Source organism: Oryx dammah, unplaced genomic scaffold (assembly GCF_014754425.2).
Source record: "Oryx dammah isolate SB20612 unplaced genomic scaffold, SCBI_Odam_1.1 HiC_scaffold_6, whole genome shotgun sequence".
Taxonomy (NCBI): Eukaryota; Metazoa; Chordata; class Mammalia; order Artiodactyla; family Bovidae; genus Oryx; species Oryx dammah.
Window position 1 is genome coordinate 34,787,724 of NW_024070190.1, and position 24,227 is coordinate 34,811,950.

The following is a 24,227-nucleotide window of genomic DNA, read 5'->3' on the forward strand; positions in this document are numbered from 1 at the left end:
GGATTGGGTTGCCATGCTCTCTACCAGGGGATCTTCCTGACTCATGGATCAAACCCGGGTCTCCTGAAACTCCTGCATTGCAGGTAGACTCTTCACCACTGAAACACAAGGGAAACCATAGGGATTTAAACATATCCCAAGTTAAAATACTTCAAAGATTTCATATTCATGGACTAAAACTCATGATGGCCTAATAAAACCACTTAGGCTATTGCTTCTGCCAACATTTTACATTCACTTGTTTCCATTCTCTACCTCCTTTGCTTCACTAGATTTCTGATTATGAAAGAATGTACTCTCTTCCTCGACCTTTGTACTTGCTCTTTTCTCTGCCTAGGAATGTTCTTCCTTGTGCTCTTAGGGGTATTCTTTGTATACAAGGCTCCTTCCTGTCACTCAGTTCTCAGCTTAAAAGTTCTCTCCCAAAGAGGCCTTCGCTGATGACCTTTAAGGAGAATCTGGAAGGTCTCTACTAAAGAGAGGAAAAAGATAAGTAGACCATGTTTAAAGAAATTTAACTTTGGAATTACTTTATTAGAATAACTGCATTAAGTGCAAAAAAGAATTTACTAGTTTAAATTTTAAAGAGGAATATAAATTTGTCATTATATATTATATGATTGTACACCTGAGATACACAAGAGAAATTAATTGAAAAACAGGAAGCATGTAAAGTATGGAAAAAAAACACTACAGAAGGACAAAGAAAGACATCAACAAACAGAAAAGCATAGCATGTAGGATAAGAAGACTAAACATCAAAAATGTAAATTCTCCAAATTCTCTCACCAATGATTTCAATCACAATATCGAAAGAAATTTATTCTTACAAAAACATTGGTGATTATAAACTCATATGGAAAATAAACAAGGCAAGAAGAGTCAGGAAATTGCTGAAGGATTAGCTCCATCAGATTTGAAATACATTTTTAAACCCAAATAATCAGAATAAGTTGATTATGATGCAGGAGAAACATAAGAATGTGGTAGAATATTAAATCTAAATATGAATAAATATATCAATAGGAAGTAGATGAACAATTATTTAGGTAAGTAGTGTTGTTTAACTGGGTAGTCAGTTGAAAAAATATAAGTTGTGACTAACATTTTACATACAAGAGGAATAAAATAGGTAAGTGTATGAAAATGAAATAAAAAAAGAAAAATGAAACCATTCAAATATTATAAAAAGAAAATTTGAAAAATATTTATAAGCTAGAAGTTGTAAAAACTTTTCTAATTAAGATACACTAAAGCCGTAAGTAAAGGCAACCCACTCCGGTACTCTCGCCTGGAGAGTCCCATGGACGGAGGAGCCTGGTGGGCTGCAGTCCAAGGGGTCGCGAAGAGTCGGACACGACTGAGCGACTGAGCGACTTCACTTTCCACTTTCATGCATTGGAGAAGTAAATGGCAATCCACTCCATTGTTCTTGCCTGGAGAATCCCAGGGACGGAGGAGCCTGGTGGGCTGCCATCTATGGGGTCACACAGAGTTGGACACGACTGAAGCAACGAAGCAGCAGCAAAACCATAAAAGCAAAGTTTTTCATTAAAAATTTAACTTAAATTTTCATCTCATTTAAAACAATCAGAATGTTAAAAAAATATAACAAAGAAGGACTTCCTTGGCTGTTCAGTGGTTAAGACTATGTTTCCACTGAAAGGGGCGTGAGTTTTATCGCTTGTCAGGGAACTAGGATCCCCCAAATTAAAAAAAAACAACAACAAAAAAGGCAAACAGAAAACATATCTGCAACTTATCACAAATGGTTACTTTTCTAAAGAACCTTCTATAAAAATCAATAGAAGCCAAATAACCCAAAAGAAAATAATGGACAATGTGTATTATTTCTTACTTTAAAATGTTTTGAAACAACAACTTTTTCAAGAGTGAATAAAATATAAAAATAAAGATCACTAAATCACTGACTCGATGGACATGAGTTTGAGTGAACTCCAGGAGTTGAAGGCCTGCTGCTGCTAAGTTTCATTCCTGTCCAACTCTGTGCAACCCAATAGACAGCAGCCCACCAGGCTCCCCCATCCCTGGGATTCTCCAGGCAAGAACACTGGCGTGGGTTGCCATTTCCTTCTCCAATACATGAAAGTGAAAAGGCAAAGTGAAGTCGCTCAGTCGTGTCCGACTGTTTGTGACCCCATGGACTGCAGCTTACCAGGCTCCACCGTCCATGGGATTTTCCAGGCAAGAGTACTGGAGTGGGGTGCCATGGCGTGCTGCAATTCATGAGGTCACTCACAAAGAGTTGGACACAACTTAGCGACTGAACTGAACTGAAACAGTGTTTGGGTTTATCTTCATTAAAACTCTTACATGTGCTGATTGACTTCTTTGGGTTTATGTTGTGGAAAACCATTAACTTTCACACCTGAGTTGACAGGCGTGTTACACAGCAAGACAAGAAGTTGATCCTTGGGAAACAGGACTTCACAATCACTGACACTACCCTGCTCCAAGTGTCACCTCAAACACTAACATGAAGGAAGCTTCAGGGAAAATTCTACACTTCTAGGGAGCATTTCAGAAAATTTTAGTTCTTGAGAAGCAAGATGACTCCAGGAAACATTCATGTTACTACAGAGTAAGCGAACTTTAGTCCAAAATGTGTTTGTGATAGCTGTTATGACTCAGGGCCAGTTTCTTCCCATCTACACCATGAAATGACTGATAAACTTTAATTCACACTTGTAACCCCAGTATCTAGCCTGGAGCCTGCCAATGGAAAGTTCTCAATAAACACAAGTTTCTTCACCTTTCTCATCCTAAAATTCTATTATTTTCCAAAATCACCCACACTGAACAAATTAAAGGCAGGTATCTTATTTGGGACTCTATTTTATTGCACAAAACAGAAAACTTCCTAATAGGTTTTAAAGAAGTGGGAAAAAAAATTCTGTTATGTTAGAGAAATCCAGATTTAAGAAGGCTGAGGATGGGACTTCCCTGGTGGCCCAGAGGTTGAGTCCGAGCTCCCAAAACAGGGGACCCAGGTTCAATCCCTCAGGTTCAATCCCTGATCAGGAAACGAGATCGTATAGCAATTCTACTGGTATCAGAGATGCAGGCTCCTGTCATCTCCCCATCCTAACACATATCTTCCATTATCAAATCAATTCATAGTTTCACATGATTTCTGTATCTCTAACTATTTAACCCATGTTCTATAGATGATGAGGGAAAGGAGACAGATACAAAAGAGTACATTCTGTATGGTTCTAATTATACAGAAATTATCTAAAAGATCTTTATCGACATGGAGGTTAAAATCGTGGTTATCATACATGGAGTTACCAATGGGGAGCAGGCAAAGGGAGCCTTCAGGGGTGCTACAAAGATTTAAATCGCTGGCCGGGGTAGTGTTATATGTGTGGAGAATCAGCTGATATTTTGGCAAGACTGTGCACTCCAAATAGACTGAGGAAACTGAAAGTATTCTAACACAGTTAGTGTTCATGCCCAGTTTTTGTGGTCATCACTGCTGTCACCTTCCAGAGGTTGGTTGAAAAATAACCAAGATAGGGATTTCCCTGGCAGTGCAGTGGTTAGGATTCCCTGTGCCCCCACTGTAGGGAGCATAGGTTTGACCCTTGGTCAGGGAACTAAGATCCCACATGCCAGATCAAAAACAAAAACAAAACAAAGCATAGAAGAGATGAAGGTGCACCAATTGTGCTGCTTCAGGAATAGCCAGGTTCAAACCCTCTTTTTGTTTTTTTTTTAATGTTTTTTGTTCTTCTGAAATGGGCATAAAAATAATGGCTTTTCCTTTCCCCAAATCTTAAGAGTCCCTCTGTGGGGATTAATGAGGCAATGTATGTCAAGTACTTAACATGGTGCCTGATATTTAATGAAAGGTAGTGGCTACTGTTATTATTTATTATCATCATGTTAGTCATCATTATAAACAAATGATAGGACAGGATTTCAAATGATCCTTTAGTGCAAATTTCCAAAGAAACTGGTCCACATACTTGTGAATGTGAGTATCCTCCTGAATATATATATTTGACTAGGCAGGTAATGACACTGTTTCTCTGCTGAGAACTTCCCAAAGAAGATAAAACCAGTTCTTACCTCTGATAGCACCACAGTTTTAGAAAACGCAAAGTACTTATAGAAATAATTTTGGAAATATACTGTAAAATTTTTCATTTTGCCTTCAATATTGCATGACCTTCATTAAGGTGGCCCCATGAAACAAATGGGCTTTCCTGGTAGCTCAGCTGGTAAAGAATCCGGCTGTAATGCAGGTAGACCCTGGTTCGATTCCCAGGTTGGGAAGATCCCCTGGAGAAGGGATAGGCTCCCCACTCCAGTGTTCTTGGGCTTCCCTGGTGGCTCAGATAGTAAAGAATCCACCTGCAATGCAGGAGACCTGGGTTCAATCCCTGGGTTGCGAAGATCCCCTGGAAAAGGGATTGGCAACCCATTCCAGAATTCTTGCCTGGAGATTTCTATGGACAGAGAAGCCTGGCAGGCTATAGTCCATGGGGTTGCAATGAGTCAGAGATGACTGAGCAAGTAAAACACATACATATATATTTATTTACTATTTATTTATGCTGTCTAATTATAAGCGTACTGTATACTCTCTAAAAAGTAACAACAATAACAACAACAAAAAAACTTGGTAAGAATGATGACTCTAGATCACTACATACAGACTAGGAATGCCATACCGTTTTGTTCATTAATATAAAAAGCCGAGGCTAAGACAGATAGCTTCCTTATTTCCCTGGGAATAAGGGAGGTGGGTATTTTCCTAGTCCATGTTTTCATGGAAAAAATTAACTGACTTTGTTTTTATAAAGAGTAAATCCATTTTGGAAAATGTATAAGTACAAAATACTTACCCACTTAGCAACTGGACACCCATTAGAGCTTTTTCCTTCTTTCCCCGTGTACACTACTATTTCTATCCTTATTGCATTTCCTTTTTGACCATACCTAAGTATGAAACACAGTGAAGGGAAAATCATTGAAATAAACTTTTTGGGCATAAGATAAAGATTTACAGAAGCATAAAAATCAAACACTCCTCATAATAATAACTTTGTTAAAAATTTACTTGTGTGTGGCAGATATTTTTGTTGTCCAGTTCTATTTACTTGTCCTTAAGGATCACTCTTTTTAAAAAAATGTCCTGGCTCCAAGACAACCAAAACCAATGTGAATGTAGTGTTGACAGTGTTAATTTTAACTATTTCTACGATTATACAATAACATAAAAATAAGTATGTCTGCATTTAACAAAGACAGCCTTGCTTCGTGAGGGTCTTTACTGAGTTCCCAACGGCTCGTGTGAATGCCTTGGCAAGGACACCAGGACACTGGGCTTTTCCTGGGTCCTAAGAAACATCCAACTCATATTCCTGAAGGTTTTCCGTTCACCTTCTGTTTGTTCCCGGAGATCATAACTCTGCATTGAGTTAGGTCCCCAGTAATGAATGATTTTAACAGGGAAGCATATTTCCTCACCTATTCTCCATGATTTCCCTGACAGCAGCAACACTTGGTCCTGCCCCAAGGTGTGTATAATATGGGCCTTTGTCTTTTTGTATAACTCGATCTGTGGAAGGAATAAGATTATTAGACCCAGAGCTTTACAGAATTGCATAGGGGCGCAGAAGAGCTAGTTTTACTTTTTTTTTTTTTTTAAATTCAGAACAATTAATCTTGACAAGATTTTGGTAAGCTTTAGTAATTAAAAACTAGGACAATAGGCCCTGGAGTGTAACTTATCCCTTTTTTCTGCTCCTAGTTAATCGATTCTTCCTCTAAGAATCAGAGGAGGAAAAACATATTTTAAGTTGTGATTAACATTTATTCTCAGATCTTCTGCTTTAAAAAAGATCTATAAAAATTGAGGTAAGAAATTAAGTTATCCTCAATACATCTTAAAAGCTTTGCCTCAGAATTCTATTAAAATTGAGCCCCCCACAAAAAAATTGAGCCCAACGATTGCACTGCTAATTTATTTTACTACACACATGCATAATTATTTATAATGCACGTGTACACAGAATCTTCATTGTTACAATAATATGTAATATCAGAAGAGAGAAAAACTGAATCTTTCAATTAAGTAATAGTTTAAATTTGGGGTTATTTATACAGTGGAATATGATATAGCTATTAAAACAATAGCATTTACAGACATTGAAAAATCCAAGTTAAAAAACAAGCTGCAAAAGTAGTATGTTTTAAAAGCCTTAAATTTTGTAAAACTTATAAAATTTTCTTTACCAAAAAATTTTGTAAAAATTAAAATCACTAACAATATTAATTCAATAGAAAAACTGTAACAGCTATTTTCCTCTAAAAAAAGATATTTGCACCATATTTCTGTACAATTTGAGTTTTTGTGAGTATGAATTAAGTACTTCTTAGAAAATGTTATTTTTAATTTGGCCTCTGAGAATCATGTCTAACTAGAATCAATGGGGAATGCATGTCTACCCACATCAGAAGGTTATTACTTACCATTTTAATTGGATATCCAATACAACATAGGATTATTTTTGTGGCTACTTAAGCAAGATAGCAGTGAATAATTTTTAATTTATTGGAGATCTAGAGCAGGACTTCCCAGGTGTCTCAGCAGTAAGGAATCTGCCTGCCAATACAGGAGACATAGCTTTGATGCCTAGGTCAGGAAGATCCCCTGGATAAGGAAGCAGCAACCCACCCCAGGATTCCTGGGAAATCCCATGGACAGAGGAGCCTGACAGGCTACAGTCCATGGGGTTGCAAGAGCTGGACATGACTTAGCGACTAAACAACACAACAGTCTAGAGCAATGGTTCTTAATCAGGGATGGTTTTGCCAAAGGGGATATTTAGCAATATTTTGAGTTGTGACAACTGTATGCATGTATGTGTGTGTGTTATTGCTAGCTAGTGAGAAGAGGCCAGGGATGCCACTAAACAGCCTACAATAGATAAAGCAACAGATAAGAAATACACAGATAGCAAAGAATTACCCCACCTAAAATGCCAACAAATCTGAGGAACACTAACTACTCTAGCGTTGCTAGGACATAACACTTTCTTAGAAATCTTTTACCCTTGGATATGATTGGAATACTTTACCCTCACTTGGGATGATTTCTGAGTCTGCTCTTTTGTTTATCTTTTTAAATTCCCATCTCTACACAATGAACTCAATAATCTCAAATGGAACAATTATAGGAAAACATGTAGCTGACAGTGTATTTATTATTGCATAGTTCCAGGTCCACTGCAGATACTGAATAAACTTTGAAAGCCTGGCTGTCTCAATTCCTACAATGTTACAAGATAGTTATGTATAAGGAAAGAGTTTTCAAACTAGCTAATCATCTTATTGAAACTATGTATAGGGTTAAATTAGACTAGCTCAGGTCTATACAAATTTATGGCATTTTAAAGACTTCTTTTCCATGTTTAATGACTTATTAAAAAAAAAAAAGGTCTCTTTTTCAGATTTTTGATGCAACAGAGGATGGAAGTTACAAATACAGCCTCTGGAGTTGGAACTGCCTGTCTTTGAATTCTGGTTTAATCATTTACTAGCTATGAACTTCTCTGATTCAATCTCTTCACTTGTAAAATGGGGATGACGAGCCTTCCCTTTGGTGGGTTTTTGTTAATATAACAAGTCAAGGATGCAGCTGTTATGAGACTCGCAGGAAAAGATCTGGAATCGGAGCCGTTATCATTTCTACACTCTTCTGTCCTTGGTCTGAGAATCTCTCTTTCCCAATTCAACCCCACTCAGACAGCGCTGTCACCTGTCCAGACGGTCCGACCCTTCTAAAAGGCTCTTCATTCTGAGAGGAGCCTATCTTTGCTGCCTGGCATGAGGTAGGCTGTCAAAACAGTGCTGAATGATGGGCAGAAAAATGGAAGGATTCATTTCAGAATATTAAATGCACTTTGAATAATCAAGAACTGAAAGTAATTGCTATACTTCACTATTTTTTCTATTGTGGTTAAAAAAGTATATCAGAATGACATACTTACTCCATCCATCCAATCAATCCTTTAACTACCCATTCTGGAATGTACCAACGAGTCATTTTCTTCTTGACTGGGTTAGCAATTACACAGAAACTTTTCTTATGGTTATTTAAGTTATACATATATTTTATGTTCTCTGCATACATGTTTAAAATGTACAACTTAAAAATACTTGATTTTAAACAAAAGGGCCTAAGGGTTGAAATTTTTCTGAATATAGGAAGAATAAACTGTGATAAAGTATTAAGGGATTCATTCTTATGATGTGCACAACAGATAATCTGAGAGACATCTAGCTTGAGCAAAATCCAATTTTCCACTTAAGAAAGTTTCTGGATTACCAGTTGCATTTCCCATGTATCTGAGCCCCATTAAAAAAAGGTCCCACAGAAAAATGGGTATAGAATTATTTAGTCCATCCTAGCTAGAATATGGGAGAAGGCAATGGCACCCCACTCCAGTACTCTTGCCTGGAAAATCCCATGGACAGAGGAGCCTGGTAGGCTGCAGTCCATGGGGTCGCTAAGAGTTGGGCACGACTGAGCGACTTCACTTTCGCTTTTCACTTTCATGCATTGGAGAAGGAAATGGCCACCCACTCCAGTGTTCTTGCCTGGAGAATCCCAGAGACAGAGGAGCCTGGTGGGCTGCTGTCTATGGGGTCGCACAGAGTTGGACACGATTGAAGCGACTTAGCAGCAGCAGCAGCAGCTAGAATATGAATGGGGCCAAAATGTCACATATAAAAACACAAATCAAACTTTACTTGATAAGGATTTGAGGCAATTAAGGCAAGAAAAAAATGAAACACACATGCATGCACTTACCAAGACAGTTGCAAGTAGGCAATTCAGAATCTTTCGTTGTGGACACAAGGGTTTTGGTAGGATTGGTAAAGAAGTTCATCGCATAATCGTTAAAAGTTTTCTGTGCACTGTTTATTGGGGGAAATTCGGATGTTCCAACACTAGATGAGCAGATGTCCTCTTCATTTTTGGTAGAAACCACTGTAATCCCACCTGAACATACCACATTTAGGTTCCTGAGAATTTGTGCTGGGTCTGGTAAAGGGGTCTCATGAGAGATACCAGGAGATGTTGGCAGTCTCTGATGCATGAGTTGGTCTTTAACATCCTCTTGGAACTGTCTTTGGTCACTGCCATCCAGGACATTAGCACACTGGTTGGTTGGAGAGTCTGGCTGGAGTAAAGGATGAGCTTTCTGATTGACATTCACTGTTGGCTGTACCTGAGTATATGCATTTTCTGTAAATGCCTGCCCATTGGATTCTGTTTTTAACTGGATTATGGGGATAGAATCCAAGGGTTCAACCTTCATCTTTTCCTGTGCTAATTCAGGATAATATCTCTCAAATTTTATCTGAGCGAGTGGAGGAAATAACTTTTTGTGTTCTAATGCTGAACTTGTTTGAGTCAGTGGTTTCCATACTTTATTTAGGGGAGGAATTTTTCCCAATAGAATGGGAAAATCATGTGGACCAAATTGACCAAATCTTTGAAATTTAGATGCTATCCAAATGTCATGTAATTTACTATACTCATATGACAACTGTTCCTGCTTTTTCTGGTCATTTTCTTGACAACTTATGACCATGTGCTTTTTTTTCCGTCTATCTCTTGATGGAGTAGATTTTGTCTTTTTCTGGATTGTGTTCTTTTGCTTTGTTACTGATGAGCCTTGATTATTTTGTACACTGGAAGGAGGTTTCTGTGGTGGTGTGCCCATCTCCTGGTTATACTTTTGCTGTACATTATATGCAACAAGACTTGTTGGTGTACTTTCGACTTTATTGTCCTCTGGTTTCACATAATTGAATTTAATCATTGATGCAAGCTGTGTTAACTGTGCGGCAACATCTTCTTCTATTTTACTATGAACTGAATCTTGACATGATGAATCATCCTTTGAATCCAACTTGATGCTGTTGTCCAGTGACTGGTTACAATACTCTGATTTGCTAGTTATTGTGGTCAACTGCTGCAAGTTCCTAGAATTGTCGAGAGTAATCCTACCTTGAGCAATATTTTTATTGGTATCAGTTTTAGATGAATTTGAATTTGGTATAACAAGTGATATTGAATTTGTGACCGTTGAACTTTCCTGTGCCTTTGTGGATGCTTGGTTACTAGGTGAGTTGTTGTGTGACTTAGAAATGATATTTTGGCCATTGAACACTACAGCATTGCATGAGCTTTGCTTTTCCAAAGACGGACAGCGATGAAGGCTCTGAGGCTCCCCTTTTAAGTTTGGGTCTTGGAGGTCTTTTCTCACAGAATACAGAATAGCTTTACAGCTGTTAAGCAAGCTAGCTGTTCTCTGTTCTGTTTCTTCATCCTTCTCTGACTTGGATGGAGAGGAATTTTCTGACGGGGCTTCTGAAAGTTGGGTGAGAGCTTCTATGGCCACTACTTGTTCTAGTGTTAATCTCCTGTCTTTCATTAGAGAGAGGAGACTTGGTTGAAGTGTCGATCCTTCTTTTAATTCTCTATTTGCTATAATTTCTAGGGATTTTGGTTGATCACTTTCATTATGTATACGCGTATGACTATTTAAGTTGCAGTTCACAGGATCTGGGAAAGACTTACAATTAAAGCCAGGCTTCTGAATAACCAAAACATTACTCTTCCCCTTGAGATGGTCACAGCTCCCACCAGTAGCAATGGTGCTCATGACATTGTTATGGTTTGCGGTGTCTTTCAGGAATTTATAAGGATTGCTTTCAAATGCCTTGCCAAGTTCTTCAATGTTGATTTTTTTAAAAGACAAATTTGTTTCAGTTGGTAAATAGTGTACATTTTTAATGCCATTTCTTACAGTTTGTGCAAACAATTTTTGAGGTTCAAGGAGGTCAGTAAGTAGAATTTTTTTCCTGTCATCTTCAGAGTTTCTCAAATTTTCAACTTCGGTTTTAATTGTACTAAATTCTCCTTTGACATGATCAGTTAAGTGTGATTTCTTGTTTTGTGTCCAATTCTCCACTTCAATACCTGTCATAGTTTCTTCATTTTTAGTTACATTTTCTAAGGGACATGAATTCAATTCCAATCTCTGTTCTTCCTCATGGGCACAACTACTGTATTCCATGGATTCTGACTTGGGGCCATTTACCAGTTTGTTGTCAAAATCTGCCTATAAAATAAACACAGAAATTACTCATATAATCTACTCCAATATCTGAGGAAGAGTCATAAGAACTTTACAACTTATTTTTTTTTTTTTTTTAGAACTTTACAACTTAAAAGCAACTAAATGTGAAGTCCCTGAAAACATTTTATTTTCAATTTTTATATTTTCCAATAAGTTATAAAAAATCAATAAGGGGAAAAGAAAAAAGAGAGGTAAAAACCATCATAATCCCATGCCTGTTAATGTTTTGGTATATTCATTTTTTCCAAAATAAATTTTTTTTAACAATTAAAAAAAAATTTGTAAAATATTTTCACAATTGCTGTCATTCAATGAGCAATACCTACTATTCCAATCCAAACTGTAATGAGACACATACATACAAAAAAATCATACATCATTATAGGTAAATCTATGGCTAATTCATGTTGATGTTTGGTAGAAACAAACAATACTAAAAAGCAACTATCCTTCAATTAAAATAAATAAATTTAAAAATATATAAAGCATAAATACTTATATAGCTTGCTGAGTTTTCACAAAACTGCTATGTACCCAAATCCCACCAAGAAATTTACATTTAATAAAGAAGGTCCTACATTACCGCACATAGTATATTTAATCCTATGATAAACCAAAATGGAAAAGAATATAAAAAAGAATTTATATACATATAACAACACTTTGCTGTACAGCAGTTACACTGCAAATCAACTATATTTTGATTTAAAAATATAAAACTTAATTTTAAAAAACTTATCATCATCACTCCAAAACCAAAGGATAACCACTGATTTGACATCTTAGATTTCTTTTGCTTATTTCCTTACTTTATACAACCGACTTTCTTTTACACAAAATTTTATTTGTGGTAGTCTTCCATGTTGTAAAGTATAATTGTAATCCATTGATCCCTCCTGCTATACAGTAATTCATTGATTGAATATACTATGTATTTTTCTGTTCTACTATAGATGGACATTCATTTTTAGTTTTTGGCTGCAACAAAGTACACTATAACACATTACTGTTATCTTTTGGTGAACTTATATGTGCATAGGGTGGAGGGAAGTGCTGGATCACTCAGTGTGTGTATTAATATGTGTGCATGCACCTCCAGCTTTAGGAGACAGGCCAAAGAATTTTCTACAGTGGTTATCGATGTACACTCCCACAAGAATTAGTCATGTGTTTCCATTTTTATTAACAATTAGTTCACATTCTAATCAAAACTTAACACTTTCTGTCTTAACACATTAACCATTCTGGTGAGTGACATCCCTTTTGAAAATTTTTTTGAGATGAACTTCCCATAAGATAAAATTCACCATTTTACTATTTGAAGTTGTATAATTCTGTGATTGTATACACAATATTGTGCAACAATCACCTTTCATTCCCGAACACTGTCATTGCTTCTGAGAGAAACACTGAACTCATCAAGGAATCAGTATTCCCCTCTTTAATTTTTTGTAAACCTTGAAACAAGGATTTCCCTGGCCATCCAGTGGTTAAGACTCTGCACTCTCAATGCAAGGGGGCACAGGTTTGATCCCTGGTCAGAAAACTGACATCCCGACTGCCGCACAGGGCTCATCCGAAGTTATTCCACAGGATGACACAAGAGGGGACATTTCTGTTAGGAGCAAATAGAAAATCATCTTTATATTTAACATGGTGCCAGATGTTTTAGTCAATGCCTGAAAGACAGTAAAATCTAAGTATAAAAATACTGAATAAGTGATGATATAATTGACTCTAAGATTGCAGCCATGAAATTAAAAGACGCTTACTCCTTGGAAGAAAAGTTATGACCATCCTAGATAGCATACTCAAAAGCAGAGACATTACTTTGCCGACTAAGGTCCGTCTAGTCAAGGCTATGGTTTTTCCTGTGGTCATGTATGGATGTGAGAGTTGGACTGTGAAGAAGGCTGAGCGCAGAAGAATTGATGCTTTTGAACTGTGGTGTTGGAGAAGACTCTTGAGAGTCCCTTGGACTGCAAGGAGATCCAACCAGTCCATTCTGAAGGAGATCAACCCTGGGATTTCTTTGGAAGGAATGATGCTAAAGCTGAAACTCCAGTACTTTGGCCACCTCATGCAAAGAGTTGATTCATTGGAAAAGAGTCTGATGCTGGGAGGGATTGGGGGCAGGAGGAGAAGGGGACGACAGGGGATGAGATGGCTGGATGGCATCACTGACTCAATGGACGCGAGTCTGAGTGAACTCCGGGAGTTGGTGATGGACAGGGAGGCCTGGCGTGCTGCGATTCATGGGGTTGCAAAGAGTCAGACACGATTGAGTGACTGAACTGAACTGAATAGAAAAACCAAGAGTATTGACTAAAAAGAAAAAAAGATTCAGAGTTCAGAAGGGCTATATCTAATTTCCTGTCAGGGTATAGGTTACAAAGGCTATGTTTTAACATGTCAAAATTCATTTTTAAAATCCATTATCTTATATGTATATTACATATACATAACAACTTTGTAAAAATAAATAAGATGGCCAATTTTTTTAAAAAGCAATATACAAAATTTTAATATTAAAAGGAGTAATACCCTTCCAGGTAAATAAACAAATTAGAAGGATAAGTTCAATAATATTTAATATTATTGTTAAAATGCTAGCATTTGTAAGCAGCAGAGAAAATGATCAATTTCTTAATAATGACAAGAAAGAAGTTTGATCCTTATAACATGCAACAAAAATTCCAGATATATTAATAATTTAAATAAAAGAAAATTTAGAAAGTAGGAAAAATCTTCCAAAGAGCAAAAAGTGGCAAGCCATAAAAAAGACAGAATCTTTTGACTACATGTAATATTAACACTCTGAAAGGCAAAGACACCATAATATGCTTTTTAAATTGCTGATCACAACCTGAGTCCCAATACCAATTTCATGCTTTGTAACAAATGATTTTTAATAGAATATTAAAGAAAAATAAGTATACTATATTCAGTAAAGATAAGTATTATCATAAAAATCTTTTAAGTATGGTTTTGTGTCCATGTACTCAATAATGATATAAACTGTATTTACTTCCTGATATGCATAGCTACTTACAAAGGTAGGAGAAATATTGTCAAAATTAAAGTGAAATTTCTATTGAAAAATTTTTATATTGAAATTTTAAAAAAATCAAGTGACAGACTGGATAAATACAAGATATATAGTTACTGTTCTTAAGGAAAAAAAAAATTCTGAGAAATTAAAAAGGAAAACGACTCAATAGAATACTGAGCAAAGAACAGGCATAAGTAATTCACTTAGGTGGAAATCAAAAGGATCAAAATCTATCCAACTTATTACTAGAAGAAAATGAAAACAAATGCAATCCAAATTGCAAAAATAAAATGTAAGCAAATCATAATGCAATATAACCTTTAGAGAAAATATGAAATAAACCCTCATATATTCACACTGTGAATTAATGTGCAGTCATTACTCTATGTATCAATCTAGTGATTGCATGGCAAGAAATTCATAATATACCATTAACCCAAAATAACGTGTGACAACATGTGATGTGATAACATGTGATAAATTAAAACATCTTACAATTTAAAATATACAAACAGTAGGAATTCCCCTCAGCACTTTCACTGCCTTGGCCTGGGTTCCATCCCTGGTCAGGGAACTAACATCTCACAAGCTTAGCTGGCATGGTAAAACAAAAAAGTACATCCAAATAATGTATTCATCACAAAGTGGATATAGAGGGAGCGTACCTCAACATAATAAAGGCCATTATAATAAGCCATAAGCCCAGAGCTAACATCATGTTCAACAGTGAAAAGTTAAAAACATATCCTGTAAGATCAGGAACAAAACAAGGATACTCGCTCTTACTACTTTTATTCACCATAGTATTGGTAGTCTGAGACATGGCAATCAGACAGAAAAGAAATAAAAGATGGCTAAAGATATCACATCAAAAGATGTTCAGAATGACTAATCAGAGAAATGCAAATCAAAACCACAACGAGATATCACTTCACATCAGAATGGCTATCATCAAGAAGACCACAAATAGCAAATGTTGGTGAAGATGTGGAGAAAAGGGAACTCTTATACATTGTTGGTAGGAATATAAATTGGTGCATCCGCTATGGAGAACAGTATTGAGGTTCCTCAACAAAGTAAAAATAGGATTACCACATGATCCAGCAATTCCACTCCTAGGTATTGATCTAAAGAAAATGAAGACAGTAATTCAAAAAGATACATACACCCCCAATGTTTATAGTAGAATTATTTTTTTTTAAATCAATTCATTATTATCCTGACAGCTGGCATCATTAATACTTTAATAGAAACCACTTAAAATTAGCCAAATATATAAGATAATTACATGCACAAAAGATATATGAAGTATAACCATTTAAAAAGTAATAGATACCATAATTTGTACTTGACCATAACTTCTGTATTCAGAAATGATTATAAAATTAAAATCTAAGATAAAATCTGTATACCATATACTTTGAGTGCTATACATCTTAGAAAACAAAGGTAGTCTTTCACTGTTACACATTTAGTGTCTCTGATGAGTTGAGGAAATAAACACCGTAAAACTTCGAATTTCTGTACTTTTCTCTTATTGACTGTTGTGCATGCTGTGGTGCTCTGAGGTAGGTCTGGTGAAGGTCCATGAGACAAGGCTTAGAATTTCCAACGGATATCCAGTCTTTTACACTAATGAGTCAAGCCAGCTTTGTCTCATGACTGTGTAGACTGCTAAATAAAAGACCACAGCGGTGATAACCGATGGCAAATATTTTAGATATGAGTCAGTGTCTATCCAGAGAAGGCAATGGCACCCCACTCCAGTACTCTTGCCTGGAAAATCCCATGGACGGAGGAGCCTGGTAGGCTACAGTCCACGGGGTCGCTAAGAGTTGGACATGACTGAGCGACTTCACTTTCACTTTTTGCTTTCATGCATTGGAGAAGGAAATGGCAACCCACTCCAGTGTTCTTGCCTGGAGAATCCCAGGGATGGGGGAGCATAGTGGGCTGCTGTCTACGGGGTGGCACAGAGTCGGACATGACTGAAGCGACTTTGCAGCAGCAGCAGCGTCTATCAAACTTCAATCTCAAAAAAGCACTGCTCAACTTTTAACTTTGCCTTTTGTAGGCTGCTAATGCAGAAAGTATTGGGTAAGAAACTGATTTATTGTTTGTACGGCTAAGTCAAAAGCAAGGACTTTCAAGACTAGGTGCTCCATTCTCAGAACTTGTTTCTTGATACAAGTGTCATCTGTAATGTATACAAATTCTGCTACTTCTAGGGGGTCTATTTCTTCAAACTTTGAGGCTAACAGCATAGCAGCAGTCCCCACAAGTTGAAGTTTTCCGCTCAACACAGACATGGATGAAAGAAACCTATCAAGGTAGTTCACAGTCAAATGCAGGGTCTCATTTTGTAGTTTATATTCTTTTCCTACATCAACTAACCAGTCTAAGAGGATAGCCTTCATACTGTTAGTAATGTCTGGCTGTTTCTTTATGTAACCCATGTTAGGCTTACATTTAACCTCCATTTCCCTAAGGTATGTGTGAATGTCCTCATGGTAGTCTGGTACTTCATTAACACTCCCTGGCTTTTCATCTTCCAATACAATTGATGTGACCATAGTACGTGGTGACTGCAAACTACCATCCACTAGGTGATCAAGAGGTACCAGTGGTATTCTTGGTCCTGGTAAAGTAACAGCCAAGACATCTTCACTTTCTGCTTTTTTAGATTCAGCTGGCCTCTTTTGCATTCTTCTGCTTCATCCACATGAATGGTAAAGGCAGGCTGTTTACTGTTTAATTTCCAGGGAGGAACGGTGATATGCTCATCATTTATAGGAAGATCCTTAAGAGGTGCAACCTATCAGGTGTTAGGCCTCTGGGGTGCTGGACCCTTGGAGTTTCCAGCCTTCGGTACCACCAGCCCACCCGGTTGGGGACTGCTGGGCGGGTGCCTCCTTCTCAGGGTTGATGTTCTCCTAGTCTTCTGGAACGCTATCTGCTGCAGTGTTAGCACCGAACCCGCCTAGCAGGCCAGTGGCCGGGGCGCTGAGCTGCCCACCATCACTGGGGCATGGTGGTTCAGCCCTGCGCCAAGCAGCTTGCACTGGATCCAGCAAAACCCCTGAGGAACTCTCCAAATGTACCCCCGTGGCAGCTTAAGCCAGCCTGCCCGCCCACCCAGGGGGACCATGGGGGACCAACAAAGTTGCTAAAGGCAGAGGCAAGCACTGCCAGGCCTGGAGGGGCAAGGACCCCTCGGAAATGAAGCTAGCAGCCTGCTAAAGCAGCCTGTTCTTGCAGTTCAAATGTATAGCAGAAATTATTTAAATAGCCAAGATATAGACACGACCTGCATGTCCATCAACAGATAAATGGATAAAGATGTTGGTTTATCATATAAACTGGAATGTACTCAGCCATAAAAAGGGATGAAATTTTGCCATTTGCAATAACATGGATGAACTTGGAGAATATTATGCTTAGTGAAATAAGTCAGACAGACAAATACTATATGATATCACTTATGTCTGGAATCTAAAAGATAAAATGAATGAATTTAACAAAACAGAAACAGAATCAGAGATATAGAGAACTGGTGGTTACTAGTGGGGAGAAGAATGGGGGGAGGGTCAAGTTGGGGTGGGGAATTAAGAGGTATCAACTACTATGTATAAAATAAATAAGTTAAAAGGACCTAGTATACAGCAGAGGCAATGTAACCAATATTTTTTGTATTTTTTTCTTCTTTTGTAACCAATACTTTATAGTAACTTTAAATGAAGTAAATAATCTATATAAAAATTTTGAATCCTATGTCATATACCTGAAACTATTATTTTAAATAAACTATTCCTCAATTTAAAAAATACATAAAATCAACTTAGGTTTGTTTTTAAAAAGAAGTGTTGAAAAGAAACCAATTTATTTGCCATTACTATTTAATCTTGAATTCTAACATGGGGAAGGAAAGAGAGCAATCCTTAGGAATTGTTCAACCCAGGATGTGCTACTTAACCTTAACTATAGTTTTCTCTTTTTAAGAGATCATATATGATTGTGATGGTAATTAAGTGAGATAACTATGTCAGATAATAACTGACTCAAGAGCACAGTGACAATCACTAAGAGAGAATACAATTTCATCACAACAGTTGTAATTCCAAAGCTATTAGCTGTATTCTAATATACTCATTACTTGCAATAGCTCATTTAATCTTCATACAACCCTGACATAGGCACTGTGGAAAGATGCTCAACATTAAAAGAAATGCAAATTAAAATGACATTTTTCATTTATTAGAATAGCAGTCCAAAAGTTTGACCACCTAGACCCTTGGGCAAGCTGTGGGGAAATAAACTCACATATTGCTGGTTAAAGTACAAAATGGTGCAATCCCTTTGGAAGGCAATTTGGCAATAATTATCAAAATTAAGTGCAACTTTCATACAGCAGTTTGAAATTTATCCCAGTTATACCTGCATATAACTACATGTTTTGACAGCTTTGTATATTTAAACAAATAGCTGAAAAGATTTCAATGTCCATCTGTAGCAGGCTAATTCAATTGTGATATAGCTATATAGTGCCTTGCAACCATAAAAAAGGATAAAAAATTCCATGGCTAACAGGAAAAGATTATATGTGAAATATGTTTTATATAAAAAGAAATAATATACACATTCATATCTGCATAAAGTTACTCTGGAAGAAACTAATGGTGAATAGAAAGAGTTTAGGAGCAATACTTTATAGTGAGGAAACAGCAAAGGTTTATTTAGGCCAGATATGATTAAAAGCTACTTTGACTTTTTTATATATTTCCCTTAAAAGTAAACCAAAATTGACAAAGCACTTTATGCAAAGACTTCTAGGTATAGTAAGCGAAAGAAATCTAAATGCAGAATAGTTTATGTAGTATCAAAATACATACAAATTGGAGCATGAGGAAGAGTGCAGAGTACATTTTTTTTTTTTAATAATACTTGTTTAAGACATTTTAAGAAGGCTACATACAACAGTCAACATTTGTCTTTTAGAAACTCTCCTCAGTGGTATTCTGATAAACGTTTAACAATCAACTTGGGAAGTGGTGGGGAGGAAGCCCTATTTTGTAGGGTTGGCCCATTTTTGTGGTGCCAATCCACCATCAAAGTGACCAACTAAGCAAGAGTTGGGAAAAAATGCACACACCTAATAAGCTGCAAGGAGTTGTTTCCATGACATCACTGAGAGTGTGAATCCAACTACTTGAAATAGGCCCCAATGGCTACAGTTTTTTAATGATGATTTTATTGGCATTTAATCTGCCTAGGTATAGTGTATTTCCTGAACATTCTTCTTGAAGTACAAATTATTAGGTTGGCCAAAAATTTCCTTTGGGTTTCTCTGGAAGCTGTTACAGCAAAACCCAAATAATTACCTACCTGTGTTTGTATCTCTTCTCCTCCTACCCCAGCCCCTCCCACTCAAGTTCCATTCTTGTCCTCTACCACTCCAAAAAGACCCAAAGGTACAGTTTAAAAGACAGTAAATGATTTCAAAGTCCCCTAGTTGTCTGTCTTCCATTTAATACCCATCCCAAGATTACAGGTTGTACACACTCTGAACTAACAGGAATGTTGAACTCCTTAGATGAGATCTGGATCCAATAGTTCCCAAGCTATTGCCGTGTTCTCATTTTTCCACATTCCTATCCTCATGACACTCTTATACCTACTCTTGCAGGAGCCAAATGGTACTGAGGAAGTGAAGTGAAGCCGCTCAGTCATGTCCGACTCTTTGTAACCCCGTGGACTGTAGCCCACCAGGCTCCTCTGTCCATGTGATTTTCCAGGCAAGAATACCGGAATAGGTTGCCATTTCCTTCTCCAAGGGATCTTGCCGACCCAGGGATCGAACCCAAGTCTCCCGCACTGGGGGCAGACACTTTACCATCTGAGCCACCGGAGAAGTAGGAAAGAGGCCTTCTATTCTGAAAATTCTGACTCTGCCCTTTGAACAGGATCTGATTGTAGCCCTCCCAACACATGCTCACATTCCATACGTGCTGCATTTCCTACAACCAGAAACAGGTACCCAGACTACATGAAAAAATAAAAACTTTCAAAGCATTTTCAGAGCTTTGGTCCAACAACACTATGACCTTTATTACACAGGTAAATCAGTTTGTTTCTTAACCTACTTTTCATTTTTTCCCCACCCCTTCTTGCAGAAGTCTTTTAAAACATTTTTTCCCTAATATTCCTCCCCAGAAGATCTTAATACCTCCCCAGAAGATCATAATATCACAGATATAGTGTGTCTGTGTTTACATACGGTGACCTCATTGTGATATCTTAAGTTTTTTCAACCCCTCCCCCACCAAGAACCAATTTTTTTTTCACCTCATTGGAGGAAAAAGCAACTTTAAAACTAACAAATAAAGCGGCAGGAACAGCCCACAGTGTATTTATCCCTAATCAGAAGAAACACCTCCCAAGTCTGCTTCCTCAACCTGAAAACTGAGCATGTGAAGAGAAACCTGAGGGAAAACCACTGAGGCCTCCGTGAAGTTTGACTTTCAGAAGACACAATCATTCCTGATACTGTATTTTCCCTCTCACGTTCCCTTTAAAAACCAGCGTGAAGAAGACGCACAGAGGTCAGCCCTGCTCTCCAACCTACCACCAAACAGTGCTGACCACAACTCCTTGCTAACAAAATCAGATTGAAGTCAAAAGTAAAGATGAACCAGTGACTCACCAAAGATCCACCTAAGGAAATTCTAAAATAAGCATTTAACGCACACACACATCAAAAATATCCTCCTTCAAAGGGGATCTACTTTATTTTACTAGAGCAGTGAAATTATCTGCTCCAGAATCCAAGCCATTAATTTCCCCCTTTTCCTATACCTGCCCTACCAAGATTTGTAACCCTAACATTCCTTTTTAGTTTTGCCTCTTATCTGTTTCTCCAGTTTGCCTACAGCTACCCAGTGAGGGGTTTCAAAGGCCACAGATAGGCAGGGCTGGGTCAGCCAGAAGATCGGGGGCAAAGAGACTGGATGACTATACACCCCACCCTGTCCTACCTGGGTGCCACAGGGCCTTATGGTTTTTCCAAGCTTGTGCCGAATAGGAGCCATGGAAGAAACTACAGATGTTTCTCAATTTTCTCCTTCAGATCCAGAAGCCAGATGCAAAAGCTTTCCTAAAGTTTTCATTCTTACCCCCCAAAACTCCACCCTCATTTGGCCACAGGGTTTTAGAATCCACAGTAAATCCTTTACTTGAGGGTGGGGCAAAGGAGGAGACTTAACTAAAGGGAGGGACAACTTCTATTTAGTCAAAAACCAAGTTAATTGCAAATGCATTCCAAAAGTGTAAAACTGACCTAAAAGCTAAACCTCTCTAGTCATAGATGACCTTGTTTTAGACCACCTCCTCAGAAGCTAAGAGTCAGTATAATTTATTCCTAGTCAAAAAGATAAAAATCCAGAAATTCCTCCACAGAGCTCAAGTTCAATCCCTAGTCAGGAACAAAGTTCCCACATGCCTCAAGGCATAGCAAAAAAAAAAAAAAAGTACGTAAGACATTAAAAAAAAAAAAAAGAAAGAAAGAAAGAAAGATAAAAAACCCCTGTCCGGTGGCAAGGCTAAAAGCACCACGGCCACGACTATCTGTCAATAAGAGCCCATTATGGTACCTCTCTCAGGAAAATGATGAAGAAAATTGAAATCAGCCAGCCGACAAGTACACTTGCTTCTCTGGTGGCAAAAACAAAATGAAGACACAAGCTCTGGGGATCTGGTTCTGTGGTTCCTGAAAAGGTGGCAGATAATTCCTGAACCTACAGCACCACTTCTATCATGCCATAGTCTGACTGAAGTAACTAAAGGTCCACCATTTGTAACATTGCTAGCCTATAATAAATGTGTTAATTCATGTAAAAACAACAAAAGACCAAAAAAAAAAAAAACAACCCAGACTCCAAATCTGCCTCAAAGCTATCAACCCACTAAATTCCCTCCTCATTCAAGTATCTTCAGGGCTTACCCCTCAAGGTTATAAATGACTTCTGAACTGCCAAATCCAAACACTCCTTAAATACTACACACCTACTCTGCTCTTTTGTAGATCCCCAAGGGGATTCTCCATTGAAACGAAAATCTAGGTCTCCCCTGGAGCCTCACTCTGGAACAACCGTCCCTTGGCTGTAGGTGTGTCCCCCAAGCCTGTTCCTTAGAAGATTCTAGATCCACTGCCTTTTTATTCTTCACACTTTTCGTGAACAACCCTATCCAAGCTTAAAATGAATAACCAACTCTGATGTTCAGTGTATTATTCTTTACACTTTTTTTACATACCTTAACTGTTTCATATATTTTCAATAATGTGAGCTTTCTTGGAATGAAACTGGTAACTCCCCCTTTCTATTGCTTACCAGCCACATGGCATAAAGCTCTACAGATCCCCTTTGCACCTCAATTTCCTTACGATAACTCAACTTACAGACACTACTATATATAAAATAGATAACCAACAAGGACCTACTGTATAGCACAGGGAACTATACTCAATAATTTATAACAACCTATAAGGGAAAAGAATCTAAAAAACAATTGCACCTGAAATTAACATGGTATTGTAAATCAACTAGTATTGTTGCTGTCCAACTCTTTGCGACCCTATGGACTGCAGCACACCAGGCTTCCCTGTCCTTCATCATATTCAGGAGCATGCTTAAACTCATGTTCATTGAGTCAATGATGCCATCCAACCATCTCATCTTCTGTCCTCCCCTTCTCCTCCTGCCTTCACTCTTTCCCAGAATCAGGGTCTTTTCTAATGAGTCAGCTCTTCGCATCAGGTGGCCAAAGTATTGAAGCTTCAGTTTCAGCATCAGTCCTTCCAATGAATATTCACTATTGATTTCCTTTATGATTGACTGGTTTGATCTCCTAGGAGCCCAAAGGACTCCCAAGAGTATTCTCCAACTTTACAGTTCAAAACAACTATACTTAAACTAAAAAACAATAATTTCCCAGGATTTAAAAAATAACTTTAAAAAGATAAATAACTACTGTATAGCATAGTACATACTACTTCTATTCATCTGTCTGTGAGTTATAGCAGAACAACATTGCTCTTTAAGTAAAATATCATAGCTTAATCTCCAAATTCAATATATGCACACAGGTTTCACATGGGGTTTCCCTGGTGTCTCAGATAGTAAAGAATCTGCCTGCTTTGTAGGAAACCCGGGTTCAGTGCCTGGGCCAGGAAGAGCCCCTGGAGAAGGGAATAGCAATCCACTCCAGTATTCTTGCCTGGAGAATTCCATGGACAGAGGAGCCTGGAGGGCTACAGTCCATGGAGTCAAAGAGTGAAACATGACTGAGAGACTAACACTTTCACTTTTCACACAGGGTTCTCACAAATTATTAAGGAAAGGAGTGAAACTGGAACCCAATTTAGAGGCTGGTTCTTAAGGAAGCAGTCAAAGGTCACCGTCTATTTCTCCCACAAATATTCCTTGGCCTACAAATCCTCTTCAGAATGACCCTGGTATGTTTTACTTTCTAGTATAACTTTTTCTTCAAATTTGTTAGTTTCATATAATTAGGAGAAAAAGATACGGTAAAAGCTTCCTGGTATTAATACCATAATATGAATTGCCATATTAATTTTTAAAACAAAAGAACATACAAATTGGAGATTATTTATCCAACCACACAAGTTTTTGCAAATGCAGTTTACATGGACTTTTTTAGGTTTGTTTGTTAATGGCACTTAAACTCTCTTCAAGATTTCTGGCAATTCGTAATCCTGTTTTCCACTAGGGTTTAACCCCTGTCAAGTCACTCCACCTGGAATATTCCCTCATGATCAAAGATAATATTCAAAGACCTTGCCTCACCTAACTCCCTCCAGAAGGCCATCAGATAACTAGCTAATTCATGATCCTATGAGGAACCAAGAAAGGTTTTAGTTTTTGATGCTTTCTACATCGCCCATGTGCATGCATGCACAGTGGTGGCACAGT

The 24,227-nt window shown here is 37.6% G+C and overlaps 1 protein-coding gene and 1 pseudogene across 3 annotated transcripts in view; both read right to left on the bottom strand.

Annotated features, from left to right (window-relative positions):
• Positions 1–24,227, bottom strand: part of TET1 (tet methylcytosine dioxygenase 1) — a 139,515-nt gene that overhangs the window by 39,222 nt on the left and 76,066 nt on the right. For all 3 annotated transcript variants that reach the window (XM_040242215.1, XM_040242213.1, XM_040242214.1), the window contains 3 exons: positions 8,849–11,171; positions 5,500–5,590; positions 4,875–4,968 (listed from right to left, as the gene is read on the bottom strand). In XM_040242215.1, the coding sequence (XP_040098149.1) occupies positions 4,875–4,968; positions 5,500–5,590; positions 8,849–11,171 (2,508 nt within the window). The remainder of the gene's footprint in view (positions 1–4,874; positions 4,969–5,499; positions 5,591–8,848; positions 11,172–24,227) is intronic.
• On the bottom strand, positions 15,672–17,260 carry LOC120865209 (annotated as a pseudogene).